Source organism: Panthera pardus, unplaced genomic scaffold, assembly GCF_024362965.1.
Source record: "Panthera pardus isolate Hobbes unplaced genomic scaffold, ASM2436296v1 HiC_scaffold_26, whole genome shotgun sequence".
NCBI classification, from domain to species: domain Eukaryota; kingdom Metazoa; phylum Chordata; class Mammalia; order Carnivora; family Felidae; genus Panthera; species Panthera pardus.
In genome coordinates, this window is record NW_026526832.1 from 14,209,495 (window position 1) to 14,225,999 (window position 16,505).

The 16,505-nt window shown below is 41.4% G+C and overlaps 1 protein-coding gene across 8 annotated transcripts in view; it reads right to left on the reverse strand.

Moving 5' to 3' along the window:
* The window catches only part of LTBP1 (latent transforming growth factor beta binding protein 1), a 398,930-nt gene that overhangs the window by 160,348 nt on the left and 222,077 nt on the right, over window positions 1-16,505 (reverse strand). For all 8 annotated transcript variants that reach the window (XM_019447806.2, XM_019447788.2, XM_019447769.2 and 5 more), the window contains 2 exons: window positions 9,627-9,729; window positions 4,467-4,538 (listed from right to left, as the gene is read on the reverse strand). In XM_019447806.2, coding sequence (XP_019303351.1) covers window positions 4,467-4,538; window positions 9,627-9,729 — 175 coding nt within the window. The remainder of the gene's footprint in view (window positions 1-4,466; window positions 4,539-9,626; window positions 9,730-16,505) is intronic.

A 16,505-nucleotide genomic window follows, 5' to 3' on the forward strand; every position in this document is an offset into this window, starting at 1 on the left:
GTCATAGCTGCTGTAATGGGCTCATCTCGAGTCAGCTAAAATTTAGCTAGCTGGGAGAGTGAACAAAGCAAACTGAGTCCTGCTGATTTCCAACTGACTTAATTACACTGAGCCCAAGGTCCAGAGGGATGCCTTATTCACCAGGCCTCTCCTCAGTCTGTAGCTTAGGGGAACCCTGCCAATTAATGTTTATGGATTACTGAATATTCGTTAATGTTTGAGATTATCTATGAAAAAGGAGTATACATACACTGGATTATGAAAGTGCAGACATCTCACTTACATATCGTGGCGTTGCCCACAGCACCTCTCAGCACATGCTAACACAAAATGTATAGAATAATACTAGGTTGATTTCATACCTACAGCTCATGAAATGAATGATTTCTGTGTATCCAAAGAGGTATTTGCTTTTAACAAAAGACTTCACTAAATAGATTGGTCCCCAAGTGATTTCAGAACCAAATTGCATTTTATTGGATTTACGCCTAATTTTTAAGAGCTCATTTATCTCATGACAAAGTTATGGGCAAGTGAGAATACTCAAAATGCAGGGAACAAGTGAGCTCCAGAGTCAAGGAGTATGAAAGCAGGCGCTCCTATTACCATATTCATGGGGTATTATTCCATTTAATTCTAGCTCTACATCAAACCTTAGCATAATAATCAAATGACAAATGTTGTTCTAGATCTACCAGGAAATATGCTTGTATTGTTTGTTATGATAAATGAAGCAAATTATAACAATTCCATAATGTTAAGGGTAGTGAGGGCAGGTTTGAGAGCTCCATGTGTGTGTGTGCAATAAATCATTCCTTTGAAAAGATAATCGCAGCACCGCTAGAGAGGAGAAAAAAACCCAACTTGGAGGGCAATTATTTGAAAGCTCCTCAAATTAACTTGTGCACAGTTGGTTCTTTGTTACTGAGCCCACATTACTAAACGTTGTTTCAGGACATTAGTTCGCCTAGGTGAAGGAAATAATGTAATTCTAGTTATTAATCACTTTAATTTTAAATGTGCTTTGTAAACTGAGAAGACATTAAACTCTAAGAACAATGTGGAACGCACAAGTAATTAGTGGTTAATGGGCTCCTTTTGAAAAACTCTGGGATAACAAAATCTAAAGCTTCGAGCTCTAGGAAAAAGGAGTGTACATATGTAATGTGAGAAAGTTCTATTTCATTTTACTGACCAATAGTGTCACAAAGGGAGTGAAATTAAGCCCTTCTCTCAAAAGTAATTTTAATAGATTATGATGAATGAAATCATATTATTTTATGAGTCAATCTTCTCTGCAGTATAATTTAGCGGTGCCTTTTTGAGGCACCATGAAATAGAATTTTCTGTGATACTTCACTCCAGATTCCCTGCCAAAAAGTCTGACACTGTTTTGCAAATATCCTCCTGAGACAAACGTAAGCCAGGATTTGGTGTTACTGACTGTCAGGGCAAAGAACGAGATGGAACCATTTCCTGTGCTCAGTGTGAACAAAACTTGCAAAAGGTCACTCCATACCATTCATACCAGAAGAGATAAATACAAAAATAACAACAAAAATCAAGCAATTATTTAAAGGATCCTTCATTCTCTTTTGCTAAGATATGTGGCCGATGTTTACTTCTACTTCCATCGTGGTATTTTTACAAACACTGTTAGAACCTTGAACCAGCTAGAAGAAGGAATATGTTGGATAACCATCCTTTCTTATTACAATAAATCTTATTAATATTGATTGCATTACCTTCTAATACTCCTCACAACAGATGGCGTACCTTCTAACAGCACGGCTAGTTCTAAAGAGCTGGTATCTACATTAGTTATACCTTAGATACATGTAAAATCAGTAAAGGAGGCCATGTTGCCCACAGAAACAGAGGTGGTTTGGGAGCTTAATCCTGGCTGAGCCTCTCATTCTCTGTGCGATCTTGGTAAAGTGACTTACTCTGTGTCTTGGTTTCAATTGGGATTAATAATGTCTAAAGCCCACCCCACCCCTTCTTACCCCACAAAAACATGCACATTCTTCATAATTTGACATCAGGAAATTAGGAGCACCCGACATTCTGGAGCATCTCTGAATATTAGTTACAGCAGGTTTGCAACGTGGAAGGATAAACAAGGATCCTCCTTCTGAGAGGAGGCAGACACACCTCATCACAGGGCACACTTCAGGAAACTTCCTATCGCGGAGCTAAAATGTGTATGACAGACCCAGCTGTCATTTCTTTCTTCTCATCCATAGCATCTATCCCAGGCAACAGAGTAATGATAGCCATCAGACACCTGGAATGTACCTACAAAGTCTCCCAACCTCATGGACTGTGCAGGACAGAAATTCCCTGGAGCACCCCATGGCCAGTTGTTTTTAAGGGTCTACTGAATTATGCCCAATGCAGGAAGCTCACTACTTGCAAAGGCATTTCAGTACAGTGTTGGGGAATGCTGTTCCACAGAAAAAGTTTGCTCTGAGTTGTCAATATGCCTCCTTTTAACTCCATTCTATTATTGACTGGTTTTTGAAGCAACTCATAAAGACTTATTTTGCGATGCCTGGGTGGCTGAGTTGGTCAAGCATCCAACTCTTGATTTTGGCTCAGGTCATGATCTCACAGTTCATGAGTTCAAGCCCCGCATCAGGCTCTGCACGGACAGTGCGGAGCCTGCTTGGGATTCTCCTTCCCTCCCTCTCTCTCTGCTCCTCCCCCACTCACATTCTCTCACTCTCTCTCAAAATAAATAAATAAACTTAAAAAAAAAAAAAATCAAAGACTTGTTTTGTAGAATAGTGGATCCAACATTTAAAGGCATGTTTATAAGGCAGCCATTCTATTTCTCTGTACTCTGCTCTTCTCCAGGGCTAAACACCCTCAGGATTCCAGGCCCCTCATAAGCTCTGTTGACTTTATTAGCCAAAAGACAACGAATACCAAACACCCAAACCCCAAATTCAGTCTGACTAGCAGAGGACAAGATTGTTACTTCCAAACCCCTGCTCATCTGCTTCTACTAATGCATTCTAAAAATGGGCTAGGGCTTGTCATATAGATTTTCATCCAAATCTGTGAAGCAATCACTTCATTTATGCTGTAGAATATATATTTAGCTATCTGTCCATTCAACATCTTCATTCTTCCATCCATTTCAATTTTCCATCCATTTAATACAATCTCTTAAGGATATCTTAAATTCTACTGATTCCTACGTAATATTGATTAATCCATTATTCCCACGTTACTAAGATGTTTCTTACACAGTGTCTTGGGTGCCCTCTCCTTGAGCAGTTAAATATAACTTTCAGGAGGATTACCATATTTTAAGGCAACACTTTTTTAAAATGCATGGTACACCTATGTACATTTCAAAAGAAAATTCTTTTCTTGCTAGAGCTCTACAGATCATAAAAGTTAGATAGATGCAATATGGAACAACCTGAGAAAATTCTCAGGTAATTAAGACAGTCCACTGACATGACCCTTTTAATAGGAATTAATCTAGACTTCGTAACATTACCTTAATCTACCCTGTCCTATATAAACACATACTGGTCAAGGATACAGAGCCCCAGACAACAAGTTGGAAAACATGTGCTGTGTTCTTAATGTGGATTTTGGTTCACTAATGGAGGCTCTTTCTCCATTTTAATATACACACATTTCCAAGTTACTAATAACACTTTTACCCAGACATTTAAGGGGAAACTAGGAGCATTAATTGGACAAATCACAGAGTAAATGAAACAAAATTTGATATCATATGTGGGTACTAAACTAGGTACTCGTAAACCTGAGTTACAACCCCAGCTCTATTTAGCCTCAGGAAAGTCACTACACCAGTCTGGGCTTGAATGTCCTGGTCTGTAAAGTACAGACACTGGGCTACGGGATCTCTGAGGTTCCCCCTGCTTGTTCAAATCTGCTATAAGGTGCAAAATAAACTGAGCAAAAGCACTCAGGACATTTCACATTTAGCTACAGAGCTTTACCTATTGCCTAGGAAATGTGTATGCACCCTGACATTTAATACTTAAATACTTTGAGGTGGCTAGCAATATTCTGATGAGAGGGAAATAAAGGAACTCTACTACCCAATCCTGTGTCAGCAAGGAAGGCACACTGCTAGGTACACATGCATACTTATATGCATGCACATGCACCCACGCATGGAAAGGGAGCGACCAGCATGGAGACCATACGGTGCTCTGTAATATAATCCAATCTCCTGTGGATTTCATCACAAATTAACATAGGGGGAAAAAAGTTCCATGACGTTTAAATGCTATTAATTCTAGCAACCATACACTATAACTCTTTGCTTCCTTATAGATAATTTGAGTGAGCGAGAGGCAGTTCATTGTTGTGACTTTCTCATATGGGGCTAATGAGAAAATTGTGGTCAAATAACTTAAGATTCCTAAAAAGCCAAAGCAACGGAAATCCACACCAATGAACTCAGTTAAACTTACCTTGACAAAAGGTGTTGTTGACCCGCTTATAACCTTGCAGACATTCCATCATTTGGTTATATCCATGATACGCTGTAAGGAAGAAAGAATGCGTTGTTACACGCTTAAATTCTTACAGTCCTAAACTGCCTGTTGTGATAACCTAATCCATGGAAGTCATCAGTGGTCTGTATTATTCATTTCTAAGATACCCAATTCAATGTATATCAGTTTCTTTTACATTATACTCAGTTATAAATATACCACTTATTTTGCAATGTATATAGTCCCAAGTAGTTGTCAGCAAACCTTGATAACATTAATCAAAAGAATCATAAGAGGGGAGCCTGGGTGGCTCAGTCGGTTGGGCGTCCGACTTCGGCTCAGGTCATGATCTCATGGTCCATGAGTTCGAGCCCCGCGTCGGGCTCTGTGCTGACAGCTCAGAGCCTGGATCCTGTTTCAGATTCTTTGTCTCCCTCTCTTTCTGACCCTCCCCCGTTCATGCTGTCTCTCCCTGTCTCAAAATAAATACATGTTAAAAAAGAAAAAAAAAAAAAAGAATCATAAGAAGGTTTAATATGTTCTACCAGTTAGTGATCATTTACATTACAAAGACTCTCTCCCTGCCCAGTAATTTGCTCCAGGCATTTGAATTTTCTTATAAGTAGGGTAAACATACATCCTAGTCTGTCTGGAACAGTCCTGGCTTATGCCAGTTGTACTAGCAAAGTGCATTAATAACAGCACTCCACTCCCAAAAGTGTCCCACTTTCAACAATAAATAATATGCTCGCCTAAATACTGGCTCACATATCTTGGTAATGAGTGATTCTTCCTACTATGAACCTGAGAAGAACAGGAAATGATGAGAGGAAGCTAGGAGATGAGAAAGGCCTCTGTGATCAGTGGTATGGTTCATTGCCCAGAAATTTCACCAGCAATATAATGTTGCAATTACCAAATTATCAACAAACCCTAGTCACTGAAACTGATGCTCTTAAGTGAGGCCAAAATGATTTCCTGGCATATGGATACAGCATAGGCTCAGGGACCAAGCAGACCTAAGTTCAAATCATGGCTCTGGCTATCCATAGCTCTGCAACTTTGGGAGACAAGCTTTCTGGGATTCAAATGGTGATTCTGTACAATGGGAGTATTCCCATCTACTGAGCAGGTCTGGGTCGCTGTGGATTTTAGACATAATTTATACAGATGCCTACCACAGTGCCTGACAAAAACCACTCACAAGATGACAGATGCCATTATTTCCTGCCATAAGGTAGTCTTTCATTACGATCATGAACAACAGATAAAGGGCAATAATCAAAACAGGATGGATGGTTAGAACACTATAAAGACCTGAACAAAGAGTAAAGAGGAAAAATTCAAAATAAAAAGGAAATTTTCTTTTGGAAAATAAAATTATTTTGCCCCTAACACATGCTGTTTATTCTCACCACTAATGGAACAGGGTGAATATGTACGAGTGGTGTTCCTCTCTCCTCCTTCACTTCCTTTCTTTGTCATATGTCCCATCTCTTCAGATCTTTCTAAAAGCTAGGAAAAGGTTACAGTGAGCAGTCTTGGAATAGCGAGTTATAGGAGGGCAGAAATTGGCATGTGGGGAATCACCCCAATTCAAGCTCCTTGGCCACACAGCTAGTCTTGCCCCACAGAATGAAGACCCTGGCTGCCTACACAGATTCTGGGATCTCTGTCTGTGAACTGTTCAAAGGCAAAAGAGATGGTATCTTGTTTTAAAAGTTTCCACAGTCATCAACCTCAAGGCAGAGAGCCAGACCAGATGATCTCTTCAGGTCTCCCTCAGCTTAGGATTCGATGTTTCAGATTCTAAATTTTCTTCTAAAAACTTCTAAAGGACAAGTGACTTGTTCATGCTAAGTACATTTTTAATAGATTACAGGGTATTTAATGAAATCGTTTACAGATTTAAAATTAAGTTTTTGCAGTAAAAACTAAACAATGAAAGGTCTTTCTGTATGCGGCTAAACAAAAACTTCAAACATTAAACAAAAGTCATTTGAAAACTGAAGTTTGAACTACTTTAAAGTGAAAAAAAAAGGTGGGGGGAAGGCATGGAACACAAAACCATAGCATATAAAGCCAAGGAAAGTCTGCTGCCTTCCAAAATGAATATGATTTAGAGAGTAGTACCAACCAAGGAAAGGAAAGTTTTTAAATGACACAGGAAGAATGTGACCCTGAGTGTGTTTCTTGGGAGTGAGTCACTTAGGACAGCACAAAGTAAATGTCAAGATGTTAATGGTTTACTTCAGTCATAATCCACATTGCCCTTCCTGAAATGAAATCAATCTCTTCAATTTTATACATTACATGAGCCAACCTATGAATTTATTTTCATCAGCATTTAGTAAGAAGTGATAGCAACTTTGTACTTTCACATTTAGCTTAAATTATTACTAACACTAAAATGGAGAGTTAACAAGACCATTTAAAGCAGGGAATTTATGCTCAGATAACACAACTATAAGTAAAAACAACACAAAGTCAGGAGTAGAAGTCAGGGATTAAAAAAACAACAAGAATGGAAGATTCTCTGTACCCCTAACTTCTGTCCCTATCTTGCAACTTTGGGGCTGGGAAAAACGGAGGAAAGAGAAGCAGTTAAGCAAAAGACACAGAGAGAAGGAGAGATAAGAAAAAGGCATAAGATAAGAGAGAAGATGCAGCAAGTATGACAGAACATGAACTTGGCCCCAGAATGAAGCTGTAAGAACTGAACTTCTCTTTCTGCAGTCCTTAGACTTAGAGGTGGGAAACACACCGCCCCCTTCACAATGTTCCCACAGACAAACTTACACAGTACGTGAGGGAAAGGCCATGAAAAAAAATGAAAAGTTGGGGCGCCTTGGTGGCTTGGTCAGTTAATCGTCTGACTCTTGATTTCAGCTCAGGTCACGATCTCACAATTAATGAGTTTGAGCCTGCATTGGGCTCTGTGCTGACAGCATGGAGCCTGCTTGGGATTCTGTGTCATGTCTCTTTCTCTCAATCTCTCTCTGCTCCTCCCCTGCTTGTGTTCTCTCCTTCTGTCTCCCTCTCCCCACCCCCCCAAAAGTAAACATCTAAAAAAAAAGTAATCTTTTTTCAACATTTTAGATATAGACACTTGCCTCATAAGACTCAACAGCAAACGACTCAAGCTGGGACTCAAACTCAAGTCTACCTAGCTCCAAACTCCATGCTCTTTTAAATCATACCATATCTCTCCTGGATATCCCTTTGGTCACGTTGCCAGAATCATTTTGGCACATGGATCTTTCAGTGAGGAGGAACTATCACACTCAGCCCACTTGTTGGAAATCCACATTACCAATCATTATCAAATCAGCATAGAAAGTCCACAGGGGACATTCTTAGTAATGAAGGTCTCATTTATTTGATTCATTCCCTAACTAAAGAATTCATTATTTACTGGAAACTTTAGTGGGTGTTTTCACAAGTTAGTCCTCCAAAAGAAAAGAAAACAGAAGCAGTATCAATGAAATAAACAAAAGTTTAGGCATCAAAAGATTTAGAGAACAGGTAAGTTTGAGAGACAAGGAGGTCCAAATGAGAGACAATGAGACAATTATTTGTAACCAATTATAATGATCATAGAACAAATAGTACATAAGTCCTACCTGTAGAGCAAGGATTCCAAGATGACAGATTCTAGACTGAACATAGGTGTGAAAGGCAGATGAGAATATCAAATCAACTTAAGAAGAGTAAATAAAAATTATCCAATTGAAGCAAATGAGAAATTTCTTGCAACATGAAGTGTAAAAACCTACTATAAAAATCTTCAGTTATAGCAGACAAAGGAAGATAATGGAGGAAAAATATCACTTGCTTTCTTGGGGAAAATGTGATGAGTTAAGTGTATTACAAAAAAACAAGTTACTTCTGTCTTTCAAAAAAATCTCTATTAGAAATCAGCCAAAGTTAATGCTACATTCAAAAACTAAAAATAGGGGCACCTGGGTGGCTCAGTTGGTTAAACATCTGACTCCGGTCAGGTCATGATCTCACCATTCATGAGTTTGAGCCCTGTGTCGGGCTCTGTGCTAACAGCTTGGAGCCTGGAGCCTGCTTAGGATTCTGGGTCTCCCTTTCTCTCTGTCCCTCCCCTGCACATGCGCGCGCTCTCGCTCTCTCTCTCTCTCTCTCTCTCTCTCTCAAAAATAAATACACATTAAAAAAAATTTTTTTAACTAAAAATACTGGCATAATTGGGAAAAAAGTAACAGAGGAACATAAACCTGGATTTATTCAAATCAATAGGTTCTAAAAACTACGATTTATAGACTAACCAGAAGATGGGGTATCAGTGTAGATTCATGTCACAGAGAACTGTGATGGTATAAAAGTGGTGACTAAGAAAAGGCAGGGAAAGTACTGTGTTCTAGAGACTGTAGACCTGTCTTGTCCAGATCAGCAACCAATCATTTCTCCATTTTAGCCTTTTTTCAGGGAAATCTGAACATTTATGGTATACCAAATGGCTGTTGTGGCTATTGATAAAAGTTTTGATAAAAATTTCACTTAAGGAATTTAACCTAAGGAACAGCAGCTTCATTAACTTTTTGTCAGTTTTTGAAACACGAATTTTAATTTTTTTTTAAAGTTTATTTATTTTTGAGACAGAGAGAGACAGAGCATGAACGGGGGAGGGTCACAGAGCGGGAGACACAGAATCTGAAACAGGCTCCAGGCTCTGAGCTGTCAGCACAGAGCCCGACGCGGGGCTCGAACTCATGGACCGCGAGATCATGACCTGAGCTGAAGTCGGCCACTTAACCGACTGACCCAACCAGGCGCCCCGAAACACTTATGAATTTTAAAGACAGCTTCTTTTCTCTTTGCTTGAGGAAAAAGAACCTCGTTTAGCTTACTGCTCTCTTAAAATGCTTTTTTAGAAATAAGTGATCAAACTGGAGAAGGCAACTGATACCTGCTTTTTATAACACAGAATTGACAGTAAAGCTTTCGTGGGCCAGCAGCAAGGTTTCTGGACATGCAAATTGCAGCACTATGTTCTAGAATTCTCTAAGAGTTCTTTGAAAGTCGAAGGCTGTCTCACCAATGAACAGTTATCGTAAGGAAAGCGATATGCTACATTAACCTTCAAAGGAATAACGAAACGTCACTTACACGGCTTCTTGGGGCATTTCTGGCATTTGTTAAAGCCCCACGAGGTACCCACAGTTCCACAGCAATCCTCCTGCTTCGAAAGGCCAGGGAGCGCCTTGCCACACTGCAGTGATGAGATGTGAAATTCGAAGGTTAATTGAGTGCAGGATGTCCCAGCTCTAGAACACTGCTGTGCTTCACCGTCACATTATAAAACAGTTCCCTTCTTATTGACACAATTAGAGAGGGGAAAAGAAAAAAAAAAAAAAAAAAGAAAGAAAACACAAAAAACTCAAACTTTGAACCAAAACACCAGAACAGAATCCATACAACACTAATGAACAAGCATATTTCTAAGAGCTTCTTGGCATTTTAGAGTCTTAGGAGAATCTGTCACTGCTCAGAGCACTTTATAAAATGCCTATTTCCAATGCTACCTCCCCCACCCCCCCCCACCCCCGCTTGATTTTCCTTTGAGAAGAACCTCAACTCACAAGTTCAACATAAACTTTTAAAATTTAGTTTAACTGTCTGTTGGAACCTCTGGTGTGGATCATTGGGAAGCAGAGCTCTGAGGGTGTGGCATGTGTGCAAACGTGGAAAATATGGCACAGGTCCCATCTACAAGAGTCTTCAGGGCTTCCTATAATACCAAGCCTTGGCAGGAAAGGACAGTACAAGAAATGATCATTGGCTGTGCCAGATCAGCTTTGGCAGACATGAAAGCTCCAGACAGCCAAGTAGTCTGACCCAGGGAGGTCAGCCAAGCAAGGAAGGTGCTGGCAGGTTTCAGCAAGGACAGTAGGTAGAAGAGCAGGGCTAGAGTTGTCAAATATCAAGACGCATCTCATCTCCTGGTTAATCACACAATGTCTGAAGAGGCTGAGAGGCAAGGGTCTGAAGTCAGACTAACTCAATGGGGTCAGGAAGGGCCAAGGCAAACAGATCCTACTCTCTGTACCCATTCTGAGGCCACTCAGGCAAGAAGGGCCACCTGGCTCTCCACCGATACTCTGTAGGCTAAGCCCAGACCCCGCATCTGAGAAGTTACTCTGCCTTCCTCTGCCTCAACCTCTAAAAAGTCCTCCCGACAGGTTCCAGTGTCATTTTTCCAAAAACGAATCTGATGACATCACTCTACTGATTCAAACCCCTCAATGAATCCCACAGTCGGAAGACTGCAAACTCCCTGGGATGGTACACAAGGGTCCTCCCTACCCTGCTTCAGAACATACGACTTTCTCTGTGTCCCCCTGTACCTCCCCACATCTAGCCTTCAGACACCCTAAAAGATTGTTTATTTTCTGAACAAATGTCTTTCCAAGAGCAGTTTCCTTTCCTTGGCATATACCCTATAGCCATCCTTTTCCCTTTGGCTGGAGAACCTTTACCGTGACCCACAGCTCTGAAGAACTGGCACCATGAAGCATCCAGTCTCCTCAGTTTCAGCGAGTGCGTCCTCTCTCCGTACCCCAAAGCACATCCCACACGGCTCCACTGCCTCCGCTATGCTTGTGAATTAAACACAGATGTATATTATGTCTCTTTATACCCCAGTACACAGTGCCCATGCTCGATCACTTCTGAGGGATGGAAGGTGCAAACAATCTAAGGAACTATCAAACAACCTAGCTACAGGCCACCAAGCAGTGGCTCTCTGCAGACCAAGAAAAGTTAGCAGTTGCACCCAGGCTGGTTGAGCACAACATGGTGACAAGAACGTCCGGGCAGGTGGCGGCCCTCAGAAGGGCAGCGGGTCACAGACACCATTCACTCAGCAGACTTCTGGGTCCAGGCAGATAGCATTCTGCCCGAGGCTCTAAGTGACTACCTGTTCGAATTGTAAAACCAAACCAGGGAAGGCCTGGCACAGGGAATGATAGTGTTCAAGTCCTCAGGCTTTTGTGGTTTTTTAGGGATTTCAACAGGATGTTATGTGCTCTCAACAGCAGACAATGATGGGGGTTGGGGTGAGGGAAGGGCAGGGAGATGGCAGTGGGGGGGGGGGGGGTGTGTGAACACTCCAACAAAGGAGAACATGACAGAAGAGAAGCAACCATGGCTGGATTCGGGTAGTTTCCAGACTCCTTCAGCTCAGTCACAGGAAGCTTACATCCAGAAATGTTTATTTCCAGTTTTATCAAAGAGGTTTATGTGAGACACCAGTGTGCTTCGGATATGGACCATTCTTGCACCAGACTCTCCAGGCTCTTCCCTTTAATCAGGCAGAACTTTCAGCACTTGCTGATTTTATATGCGCAAAATTTTAGCAGCAGTTAAAATCCAATTTTCACCTCAGATTCCTAGAATGTTTTATTTGGTAGGGTAAAAATAAATTCCCTCTCTCTCTCTCCTCTCTTTCTCTCTAACAGGCTTCAGAAAAGGTACGAGGTTTTCATTACAGGATTCGGGCTGCTTTATCCCATGGCTTTGTTTTTGCAGGTCCACAGCCAAAAGCAGCACAAACCATCCAAATCGATTAAATAAATGACGGTGTAGGTGGTACCACAAAACTGTGTGTTCCTCTCAAAATTGGGTCTACACAGGATAATAACAGGCTGCAAGGGATGAAGTCAGGCTTACAGCAAGGCACAAAGTCTCACACATGCTGCTTGAGGTAGTTAATTATGAAGAGGCTTCAACGTGAGCCAGAAACAAGGCCTGAGAGACCTTTGAGGCCACAGGCAAGGCTCTCACACAGGAGACTACCCAACACGGTGAGGTCTTATTTGGATGGAGGAAGCGCCTAGAGGAAAAGAAGGAGGAAGAGGATGCTCTCTCCTCCACAGTGAAGGTCACATTGGAGAGAATTACGTAGAATAGGATGAGGTTTGCATTCAGAATGTTCTTCTCTCAGAGTGGTAGACTCTGCTTCTTCATGAGACACCATCCCAAGGACCCATGACTGGCTCTGCCGAACTGAGTTTTCATGCCCAGACTGAGGTGATTTTTACAAGTGAAAAACACAAATGGAATTTCTCCTATGTGACTCACTCACCACATTTTCAGAGAAAGCCTGTCTCTCATTTCAAGGCGTATCTTATGTGTGAGGAATCCAGAAGAAACGTGCTAAAAAATTTACAACCAATATTTAGCCATTTCAAGCCAGAAAGAAAAATCTATCCTGTCAAATGAGCATCGAGCTGCAGCTCCTCAAAAAGCTCACCACCTCAGGTTGCACACTGGGGGGACACAGAAGTCCACACGTCCATGCCAGCATTCAGCAAATGCACGACCCACCTAGAGCAGCAAGCAGAACGATGCCGGGTCTGGCAACCAGGTCCTGTGGGCATCCAGTGAAGAAAGGAGAATAAGACTATGTCCGACCGTGATGGCACAGTACAGATATGTTAAAGAAGGCTAGCTGCGTGATGAAGGTATTAGTAGGACTAAAGAGAGGACTTCTGTCATTCAGGAGGAAACCTTTTCAACAGCAAATGCTCCTCAACAACAGAAGACGCTGACATCTTCACTGGGAGCAGAAGCTGGAGGACCATCTGCCAGGAATGCCCAGGATTCAAAGCAGATGGCTTCAATGGTTTCTGCCAGGGCGAGGGTTCTGTGTTCGATACATACTGACAGGTCGTACGACGTGATTTAGGAAATACAAATTACTAGACACTAAAGCCAACCTGGAGGACTTCTGTTGCTCTCATGTCTACCTCAGGAGTGTGTCTGGGTGGGTGCACTCCTAACCATCTCTTCTGTCTCACCTCCTTCCTCATATCAGTAGCTCCAGAGACGCTCACCGCAGGCGGAGCTTCCTTCTACGAGACTTACGCAAACTAGACAGAAAAGAGAAGAACAAACAGACCTACTTCCAGCCCCACTTCACCAGTGCACTGACCATGGTTCTTAGAAGAGTGAGTGCAAGAAAATAATTCACTGACCTTTCCTACCTTCCTGTGTTACCAGAACGTCCGAGAAAGTAAAGCTATGCAAGAATCGTTACGATTATTCCATGAATACCCATGTTTTAACTTTTACAACACAAAATTATTGCAAGCAATGGTGCAAAAACCTTTAATTTTTAAATTAGTTGCTAAGAATAAACAGACTGTGGGATCATGTACTTTTTAAAATCTTGACCTAGTTGAGAACACTTCTGACTTCAACTCAGTTTTGAGGTACTACCGTGGCGCTTTCCTGACACTCAAAGTTAAGCTGTGATTGCATTTTTTACATCCCCCTATAAATATATGAGCAGGAATGACAGTTCAAAACTTAGCATTTGGCAACCAAGGCCCATAATTTTTGTCACCTAAAAACTCACCACTGGAAATGTTCTAGAGATGAACAATAATTTAAAGAGATTATGATAAATATTGGAGTGTGGTTTCATAAGATCTCATTTTCCTATGTTAAAATTACTAGTACCTATAATATCCTCATTCTAAGAGTGTTGACTGTGTTGTGCCAGGTTCTGAGGAAGGAAGGTCCAGTAGGGAGTAAAAGAAGAGAGTGCTGGGCTGTAGTCAGTAAACCTGGATCTAAATTCCTACTCTCTTGTGAGTAGAGATGTTCACCAGATTGTCCAGCCTCTCTGGGCTGGTAATGGGACAGTGGGACAATAATCCCAACTACAAAGGACTGTGGTGAGATCAAACTATGCATGTCCAAAAAGGGCCGCCCTATCCCTTCTGCCCCTCTCTGGGGATTAGAAAAATGTGACCCTTAAGATGTGTTCTGCATCAGGACACAGCACTCAGTAAACAGAGCATTGGCTGGATCCCCATCTGCCCTCTCAGCTGAGTCTCGTGTGAGTACAACCCATAAAATGTTCAAATGCCGGCCATTTGTTAGCCTCTTATCATAAATTTGTTAAAGGCATTCAGATATTTCAGTAGTAAAAGGGCCACTCCACAAAGATGGCCACCATGTCACGGCCACTACTTAGCCTTCCTATTAAAGAAAGACATTTAAGGGGCACCTGGGTGGTTCAGTCAGTTCAGCATCTGACTCTTGGTTTTGACTCAGGTCATGATCTCAAGGTTCTGAGCCCTGCATCGGGCTCCTTGCAGACAGTGCGGAACCTGCTTGGGATTCTTTCTCTCCCCTCTCTCTTGCCCCTCCCTGACTTGTGCTTGCTCACTCTCTCAAAATAAACTTAAAAAAATTTTAAGACATTTAAAAACAATAATATCAAAATACTCTTAAGAATTATCCCTATTACATCTGTAGAACTCATTTTACTTTGTTATCAGGAACCATTGCATACATACTGCATAAAGTACTGAGTTTAAACAAAGAACGTTTCCTCAAAGAGAAAAAGGCACTGGAGCCAAAGACACAAACAGAACTTAAAAAGTTAAAGTAATGCAGATTTTTAAGATTCACTGAAGTAAAACATGAAAGAACAGAGAAGGCTGACTCACTGCAGCTCCTGCAAGAGTGCTGCAGGGCTGTGTTGGGCAGGGGCTCAAACAGGCGGTGACTCAACGGCTGGACTGGAGAGCCAGATTCCAAAGAGATGGAACAGCGCTGGCTAAGCCCAAGACTGACCACCAACTGGGAGAGGACCCAGGCACAGGTGGGTGGGAGGCGAAGGGCAGAGGAAGGCAGGCCAAGGACGAAGGAACAGAGACAGTGGGTGGGGAAAGTCAGAGAATGAGGTAGAGCTAAGCCATGGAGAGTTTTCCAAATCGGGGATTTCATTTGTAGTTAGATACCAAAATTAATCAGGAGAGAGGGAAAAGGAAACAGCATAGTTCATTTTCCCAAAGCAAAGTGTTTTGGATGGTGTCCACTGAAATATTTGGCATCTTTGAAGTAATGGCAAACACAGAAATATTGATAAAGAGGAAGAAAAAGAGGGGGAAAAGATTGTTTTTATGAAAGTACAGTTTTCCACATCTGATACCCCCTCTCAAGAGTAAAAGAGAATTAACAGCAAAGAGTATATCATTTATGGGGGAAAAAAATGAAGAAATTACATTTAAGGTCAACATGAACAGTTATCAGAGGACCAAAAAACCCAAAATTGGCTAATTATTAAAAGCCCATTAGCTATACTACTCCTCAAAGAAAGAGTAGGAGGGAGGTTTTAAGTTAAGCACAGAACAAGATCTTTCCCCAACAAATGCTATCCCCAACAAAAGATGTCCTACCACAAAGCAAATACCCAGGCATCTCCACGTCCATTAGAATTAAGGCTATCTGAATGTGAAACTGATCTTTCCACACAATCACCTTCCCTGTGGACCAAATGAGAAGTAGTGTAATAAAGATGACCCATAACTGAGTAAATGCTAAGAGCATATCTTCTGATGTTGGACCAAGATGGGTCCTCACTTTACCAATTAACCATGTATTTTACTATAGGCAAAACATTCAAACCCTATAAAACGTAACTAAAAATGCCCATTTCCAGAGAGCTCTCAAGAGGACTGAGACAATACGTATAAGACAGTCAGATAGCCAGCATGTACCAGGCTCACAATCAATATTAGACCCTTTTGTCCAGGCCCCTCACCTAGAAACTTGGGTTTATTTAACAAAGGACTAAGTAACCCAACAATTATTCAGTATCCCACATGCCAGATTCAATTTGTCAAGAAAGGATACATGAAGTAATTTAGATATAGAAATATGAAAAGAGGGGCACCTGGGTAGCGTCAGTTAAGCGTCTGACTTCGGCGCAGGTCATAATCTCGTGGTCCATGGGTTTGAGTTCCACATTGGGGTCTGGCCTGCCTGGAGCCTGAGATTCTGTGTCTCCTTCTTTCTCTGCCCCTCCTCTGCTCATACTCACTCACTCACTCTCTCTCTCTCTCTCTCTCTCTCTCTCCCAAAAATAAACACTTTTAAAAATTTTTAAGAAATATGAAAAGAAAAAGAAGGTATTATGTTTTTCCTAAAAATGTTCAGGTTTTCACAAAATTGCTCAGGCTAGTGAAAAGT